The 8,738-nt window shown below is 39.4% G+C and overlaps 1 protein-coding gene and 1 long non-coding RNA gene across 3 annotated transcripts in view; one reads left to right on the forward strand and one right to left on the reverse strand.

The window, feature by feature from the left end:
* The window catches only part of SH3KBP1 (SH3 domain containing kinase binding protein 1), a 260,100-nt gene that overhangs the window by 128,389 nt on the left and 122,973 nt on the right, over window positions 1-8,738 (forward strand). The window contains 1 exon segment of the mRNA XM_042458735.1: window positions 742-938. Within this exon segment, the coding sequence (XP_042314669.1) occupies window positions 742-938 (197 nt within the window).
* Window positions 1-8,738, reverse strand: part of LOC121926099 — a 135,328-nt gene that overhangs the window by 52,731 nt on the left and 73,859 nt on the right. The window lies entirely within an intron of this gene.

An 8,738-nucleotide genomic window follows, 5' to 3' on the forward strand; every position in this document is an offset into this window, starting at 1 on the left:
TTGTCCTACATTTGTCCCGGTTTAGAGGTCCTGACTTATGGCAACCCTACTAGCAGTTAAATCAGCCCCAAACTGGATTATTTTTGAAGTGTGTTTTGGATCTGGGAAAACATAATACTGTATCAGAACTCTTAGACTATAGGAATAGCTAGATCATGGATGGGGTATACAGTATAGAGCACCCCAGATGGATTCCACTTCAAATAAACCCTAGATAGTATGTGCTGAAAGCTGTAGCCCAACAGCATTTGGAGAGCCAAATATCCTCCATCCTAAGTTTGACGAATAATCCCAAGTGTTACGCTACTGCTATATTTTCCCTCCAGCCATACTTAGCTTTTTGCCCCAGTAATTAAAATATGGAGTTAGATCATTTGAGTAAGTAGAAATGTTGACTATGTGCCATGCTGTGGCTTTAATTCCAAAGCAATCAAGATTAGCAACTCCATCCATTTCTCATATTTCAGTTTGTAAAGGATCTAAGAGAATAATTGAGTATTATTGTTGTTGTTGCTGTTATAAATGACATTGCCTATGTGACCTACTACATCATCAATAACTTCAGTACACCAGATATTGATTGCTATGAAGTCCATTTTGCTAGGGAAAAAGTCTATCCTCCTGTATATGAAGACTGATTTGATGCATGAAGTGTACTGACCTGGTGCATGAGGTGTTGTTTTGCTCTGCATTCGTCATTGCCAATTTGTAAGTCTTAAGATTCTCCTTCCTTTGTGGCAGGTTTAAGAGATGCTACAGGCTCTGAAAGTGATGGTGGTGATTCCAGCAGTACGAAATCAGAAGGAGCCAATGGATCAGCAACAATTCAACCCAAAAAAATTAAGGGGATTGGCTTTGGTGACATTTTCAAGGACAAACCTATAAAGTTACGACCAAGGTCAATAGAAGTAGATAATGATTTTCTGCCAGTTGAGAAGGTACAGTATGTAACTTCATTCATCAAATATGCTTGGTCCTTCTTGGTTTATTCCTTCCTTTTGGCTGTTGCATTTTATCCTCTCCTGTGCCAAGGTTACAAAAAACCACTCCTTTAAAATTGTTTTTGTTCCCTTACAATGGATCTGATCTGATCTGTACATATGTGCAGCCTTTTTTTTATGTGTGTTCTTTGTATGCTGGCACACGCCATTTCAAATTATGATATAAATTATGAAGGTATAGCTATTGTGGGAGACCAAAGGTGGAGGATGTCTGTACATATTTTGGGAAACAGTGATATGAAGTGAAATTAACTTAACCAAATATGATGGAAATTGTAGAGGAAAATATCTGGTCCACCTCTTTTTAAAAAACAAAAAGTGTTGTAAAAGTGGGAAGATTTACAAAGGATCATGAAGGTTACACTATAGCTATAATGAATACATTAGTGTAAGCTTGGTCCAGTATGTTGTGTCCTTGGTTGTCAGTAAAATGTTCTCCACCTTTCTTTTGTGTAGCCTCAAATGGATCAGTGATTCCTTGTCCACCTTCATTGTTGGGGAGATTATGTGACATATTAAGAAGTAGTTTGCACTCTTGATTTACATGCTACTTACTTTCTTTACTTATGTGTCACTGAATCTGAAGGGGTGGGAATCATGTGCCCACCTACCTCTGATGTTGGTGGATGGCAACTCACCCCACCCCTAGTCAGCATAGTCATGGAGACACCCCTAGTCAGCATAGTCATGGAGATGGATGCTTGGAGTTGCAATCCAACATTATGTGAAGGGATGCCCACCCATGTTTTATCTTAGTTATCTGAAATGTGAAATGTATGGTTGTTGTTTGTAATATTTTATAATGGTCATTGTGCCTTATACAAATAAGCCGTTGTCTAGTGAAACTAAGAAACAGTGTGCTGAGTAGTTTAGCAGGAAACGATGTGCGGCCTGAAAGGAGTTTGCTCCTTAATTCTTAAGTAAGTTGTCTCTGGCTTGAGTTCCAGTTGACAGTCAGCACAAGTAATGTAATCAGGACTTACAGTCATTCCATATATTCTGCCCCATACACTTAGGTCCTCAGGCAGACATTTACGCTAGTCAGCCAGGACTAGATTGGCAACTGTCAGCCAGAGGACTTTTTCTTCAGCTGCCCCTAGACTGTAAAATGACCTGCCAGTAGCTGCACAGACTGTCTGAATTAAAAAGAGCATTGAAGACTAATCTCTTCTGGCAGGCTTATCCAGGTGATTTTTAAATTCTGAATTTTAAATGATGAATTTTTAGATGTAGATTGCTTTAATACATGCAGGTCTTATTTCTCCTTTTAAATTGATTGTGTTTTAACCAATGTTTTTAATTGATGTTGTTTGTTTGTTAATTGTTGTTGTCCCTTGCCTTGATTCATGGGGAGAGGTGGGTGAGAGTTTATCAGACAAGGGAAATTGGAAGTATAATCTAATGGCAATCTGAAGGCAATCATGGGGTTTAATGTTATTGCTTGATAACCCACTACATGCAAATTCAGGCAATGGGAAGTCAGTCCGAATGCAATCATGTAGTTTCACGTTATTGTGTGATAGACTGCCACACACAAATTCGGCCAATGGCATGCTATTTTCAAGCAATGGGAAGCCAGTTCGAACCCAATGCACATTCATGTAATTGCGCTAAACTAGCGACTTTAAGTAAATGTGTTCTGGCCCCACTTTCTTTTCACTTGAATTTAAGAGAAATTCCGTTTGATAAACTCCATCATCTCTAGTCCTCAGCCAGTTGCAGTGGGAAATCTCTATGATGCGTAGACAATTTACCATTTGTGCATCACTATGACATCACTCATCTACCACTTTAATATAGTACTATTAGTTTCTAAAAGAGATTCACTGTTTGAGGTCTCACATATAGATATTTTCCATTGGAACCACAATATTTTACATTGCCAATAACATCTATTCACCCTGAGCAACTACAGGTATTCTGATTAACAGTGCTTTAATTCCCCCTAGTTAACTACATAGTGCTGGTCTCAATTTAAAAATAAGTATTCTACTTAAAGTATTCTTTCTCTAAAAAAAAAAAAAAGAAGGAACAGAAATGAAATCATGTAGGTTGATAGTCATAAACATCCATTGATAGTTTGTGGGCAGAGTATGATTAATCCAGTTATTGTGTGGGATAGAATGAAAAGCATGCTGATGAGAGTATGTATGGCAAATTTTTAAGAATTTACCCTATGGATGTGATAAAATCTATTCAAAGAGTTTTACATATATGCATGTATGGTTTTTTTTCCTAGCTGCCTGATTATAACCTATGCACAAAGCTGTCAGGGCGGGTTACAACAATAAAAGTACAAAGCAAATAAACAATAACAATAAATAAAAATAAAATAATGAAGCAATTCACAATAGCAATAAGTAGCAAAAAATACATAGCAATTCACAGCAGCAATAAAATTAACAGAGCAAATTACATAGCAATAAACGAACAAAACAAGTAAAATAGAAAATAATCCTCATTCTCAATCCCCCACCCCAATCCTAAAATCTTAAAACATTACAATCTAGAACCATGGGGGGGGGGGAAACAGCTGGGCTCCTGTGCCTCCAGAGTCCCCAGTGTTTTCTGGGAGAGGCAGGTGATTCATAAACACCTGGACGACTTCAACAAGAAATAAGAAACCCTTAAAGTAAACAGAGTTTGGCTACCAATCATGAAAAACAGCAAAATCAAGACCCAGCCCATACAAATGAAAACCACCCAGCAGACAATGCATCATTAATTAAATAGACACCCTGAGGCCTTTCCATTTAACAACAGACCAACACACAGATTAACATGTAAACCACTCCTTCTCAACCAAGGGTCACACAGTGTGTGTGTGTGTGTGTGTGTGTATACATACCTTACTCACTCCCATGCCAGCATTCTCTGAAGAGGCTAGCTACAGATACTGGTGAAACGTCAGGAATAAATTCCTCCAGAACATGGCCACATAGCCCAAAAACCCCACAAAAATATATGGATGCCAACCAAAAAAAGCCTTTGACTTCACGTCTGCTGCCTTTTGTCTCTTTTCATAGCTTGCTTCAGTTGCTAGTTGTTGTTTTTAGTATACCATATACCTCCCTTCTGCAATTTCATCAGCAGTTCTACTTTCTCAACTTGTTTCAAAAATTGTTAGTTTAGGGATTTCACAAAATGTCAGTTTGAATACCTGTTTAAAAAAATACTCTGTCTGTCTGTCTGTCTATCTATCTAGAGTTAGTTTTGAAAAGATGATTTTCCTGTTTTAAAACTGAAATGATACAAGGATCTGCATATTGTGGAATTCAGAGGTATACAACTTCTGAGGATCCAGGGTCTGTTAATGTTCTCCCGTTTCTCCACTGATATATCCATGCTGAAAAAGAATATAACCCCCTATGATTTGCAGAGGGATATTATCATGCTCCCCAAATGCCAAATCATTCATTTCTGAGAGTGTGATTTGTTAGTTTTCTAAAATGTGCCTCTTCAGCCAAAACCAGGCAGATGGGAATTACTTAAAAAACAAATCACTTCTGGGGCTGTAGTTTCCCATTTGGAAGATTTTTTCTTTGTTTCTTTACTTTGCTTTGTTTTGTTTTTGAGCTAGGGGCACAGTCAGAGGGCTTCATGGAGGAGCACATGCAGCCTGTGGCCCACACTTTGCTAACTCCTGTTGCAGACAGGTAGAATTATAAGATGAGCACAGAAGTTTCAGTCCTCACAGAAAAATAGTAGCAGAAGTATCCTAAGTATTATGGGTGCCTTTGAGGGAATGCAGGAACAAGTACCAAGATGAAAAATGAACTGTAAATCAATAATTTAGTTTACAGCAATAGAAAGTCAGAATTATATGTGAAAACACCATTTCCCACTTTATACTTTATTTATTTAAATATTATCAATCACTGTTCCTGAAAGCTCCTAGTAGATGGGAAAAAGATAAAACTAGAAATATAGACACAAAACATGATGACTTAAAATTAAGGTTAAACAACTAAGTGAACAAACGAACAAAATAATAAATGTCAACTGAAAAGTAGAAATTTTGTAAAACTTCAACAGAATAATAGAATTCCTTACTTCCATCATCAGGTCATTCCATATTCTACCCTAATCCTATACAACCATTGAACAGAAAAGGACTTGCAATTAACATTGAGCTAATATTGGAAAAGTTTATATATCATTCCATTGTATACAGTATAAACCATAAAATTGTCTGGTATCTTCATTTGGGCATGAATGAAAAGATGTAGCAAAGGTAATTGATACAAAGCAGCCTATTTCTTGTTGTTAACTGCCCTCTAGTAGATTTCGACCCATGACAACCCTGTTGATGAGACATCTCTGAGCTGTCCGGTCTTCCACTGTTCTGCCCACCTCCTGTATATTCGTCATCTCTTTAATACTCGTCATTTCTTTAATAGAGCCCATCCATTTCATATGTAGCCTTCCTCTCTTTTTACTTCCCTCCACCTTTCCTAGCATTATTTCTTTTTTTCCCAGTGATTCATGCCTTCTCATGATGTGTCCAAAGTATGACAACCTGAGTTTTATCATCTTGGCCTCCAGGGATATTTCTGGCTTGATCTGCTCCAGGACCCATTTGTTTGTCTTTTTGGCTGTCCATGGAATCCTTAGCACTCTTCTCCAGTACCACATCTCAAATGAGTTGATTTTCCTCCTATTCTTTCTGGCACTCCTTTTTGGGGTGCAAAAAGGGCAGCTTTTCCGCCGCAGCGCTGGCTTTTCAGTGAAAGACTTAGGGAGCTGGGGATGTTTAGCCTGGAGAAAAGAAGGTTAAGAGGTGACATGATAGCCCTGTTTAAATATTTGAAGGGATGTCATGTTGAGGAGGGAACGAGCTTGTTTTCTGCTGCTCCAGAGAACAGGACCTGGAACAATAGATGCAAGCTGCAGGAAAAGAGATTCCACCTCAGCATTAGGAGGAACCTCCTGATAGTAAGGGCTGTTCGACAGTGGAACAAATTCCCTCAGAGTGTAGTGGAGTTTTCTTCCTTAGAGATCTTCAAATAGAGGCTGGATGGCCATCTGTCGGGGATGCTTTGATTTAGATTTCCTCATGGCAGGGGGTTGGACTGGATGGCCCTAGCAGTCTCTTGATTCTGATTCTATGCTCCTGTGGCATGTGACGTATAAATGCTATGCCTCCAGGGTGCTGCAATGCTCCCTGCCATCTATCTGGTCAGGCATGTGGTGTGATGCTGGCTTGGGGGTGGTGTCTGGGTGTGCAACATCTAAATGCCACACCCTGACACCACCCCACCCCAGCATATTGTGTCGGTCTGTTTTGCCTCAGATCATATTTTGGAATGATAACTGGTTTTGTTTTCTTCTTCAGTTTTACTCTTATTTTTGATACAAGTAATTTGTCATCTGTACCACTGTCAGTGCCTGGTCATGTCTTGGCTACCAGTATGGAGTTTCGCCATCTTTTATTTCCAATTATATAATCTATTTGGTTTTTGTGTAGGCCATCTGGTGAGGTCCATGTGCATATCCTTCTTTTTAGCTGGATGGAAAATGTGTTAGCAATTAATAGGTTGTTGGTGCCCCCCCCTCTCTCTCTCTATATATATATATATATATATATATCAGCCTGTGTGCGTGTGTATTCATATGTCCGCTCCTGTGAAAAGAAACACATCTTCAATTTGTATTATTTGAAACCCTGAGTCAGCTTGAAGGGCATCCTCACACAGAATACTGAGGTCTGTAAATTATGGAGGAATAGATCAGTCATAACCACAAAGGAAGAATGTTTTCAAAATAAGTAGTGCTTTTGGCAGCAACATTTACTGGCTCCTCAGGAAGCAAACTTCTATGCCGAACTCATGGTCTCTTAAAATAATCAGGTGAGCACTTTTTTGCTAGTAGGGCTGGGTATAAACGTATTCAGTAAATTAAGATGCAGAAATAATAGTTTAAAAATAGCCTTTAAAGCAGCTGGATCAGCCTTTCCCAACTAGCAACTTTCAAGTGTGTTACACTTGACCCTCCCCCGTCCCCCCATGGCACATACGAAAAGCACCAGGTATAGTAAGCCTGATGTAGAGCATCTTTCCCTACCAGTATTAGCTTAATTTTATGTGAAACGTTCGGCCCGTCAGGCATTTTAGGATAGAACTTGCATAATCCCTTACCAATGGTTATGCTTGTTGAGGCTTCTAGAAGTTGATATTCCATACATTTAGAGCACAAAAGATTTTCCACTTCAGCAATTCTCCTTTGTATTCTATCTGGCAAAAAGAAGCGGGCCCACAGTAAAAACAGAAACTTATCTAATTATTCTAATGTGAACTTCAGCTTCTCCAAGACCCCAGGAAGTTTACATCCCACCAGAAAGGGACATACAGCATTGACTAAGCCAATTAAACTAAGTGTATGGTCTCTAAGTTGTGATAGGCATAGGTCTAGTGAATCTTTATAACACAAGGATAGCAAAGCTGAATTTCAACAGGATAAAAGCATCTTTGGGCGGTGCTTATCACATGACTTTGTGTCCATCCTGCTGCTGCTTTGCATTCCATCCGATCCTGGAACACTCCTCTCCATTGGTGGGAAAAACCCATTAATAGTTCCCAATCACACTGGTTTTTCCATTGCAAATTTCTGTGCGATTTCCACTTCTCAAGAAGTCACATGGTGTCAAAGGGTTCTGCTCCTTCTGTGCCTTCCCTATACAGCTATAATTGTCACACACACACACACACACACACACACACACAAAAACACATCCCAAACATGGCTTCTTCTTCTACTTCTTCTCTTGGTCTGTCCAACGAAAGAAAGCAGGAGCAGCTCCAACCCACCAGCCAAATCCCACCAAAACTTGCAACGCTTAATCAGGGTCCCAAATATGACAGCTCCTTTTTGTCTCCACCCCTGCCCCCATGTGCTCTAACGCCTCATCTCCTCCATGGTCCTAAAGGTTGCTTAGTCCCCTTATCTTTCTTGTGTGCCAGTACTTTGACTGAAGGCCATTTTGCCTCACTGTCCCCCAGGATCTTTTCACCACCCCCAGGTGGGTATGCCGCCCACTTTGGGAATGACTGCATTTCAGCATAACCCACTTCATCAGATTTGTGTTACCTTGTATTACAAGTTTATATACTCAGAATTGTATATTGGAGAGTTGGGTTGTAAGCTGTGAGGTCAGAACTAATTGAAATGCTGAAAAGTTCAAAAATGGTAATTATTTTGGTAACAATGGCCATTCACAAGACAGTTCTTTGAGGACAGCCTAAAATCCTTACTTTGGTAAGCTAAAATCATGTATGTGGTATGATTAAAAAGTGGCGAGGACAAGGAGAGCACCAGGTTAGGGAAATTTTTTGGGAGGAAGGGATATGATAGAACTGGGGTGGGCAAAATGCAGCCCCGATTTTGTGGTCCTCAACCACTCCAGACTCACTGGATTGCCTCTTCCTGCTCCCCACAAAATAGTTCTTCTGAAGGTCTCTGATTCAACTTTTAAATAGGCTTTCATTTTTCAAAAAGAGAGGTGGGGTTAAGTTCTAGTTTTTATTTTAATTTTGGGACAATCTTTGCAGTCTGTGAGGCCCCCAGAGGGTCATGGGGCAACCTTCAGGGTTGAATTGCTGTTGTGTATATAATAATAATAAATAATAATAATAAAATTTTTATTTATATTCCGCCCTTCCCAGGATCAGGGCGGCTTACAACAGAGATTAAAAACAATGGTGCCATAACAATATAAAAACACTTCTACAGGCAAACCAT

Source organism: Sceloporus undulatus, chromosome 3 (genome assembly GCF_019175285.1).
Source record: "Sceloporus undulatus isolate JIND9_A2432 ecotype Alabama chromosome 3, SceUnd_v1.1, whole genome shotgun sequence".
Classification (NCBI taxonomy): Eukaryota; Metazoa; Chordata; class Lepidosauria; order Squamata; family Phrynosomatidae; genus Sceloporus; species Sceloporus undulatus.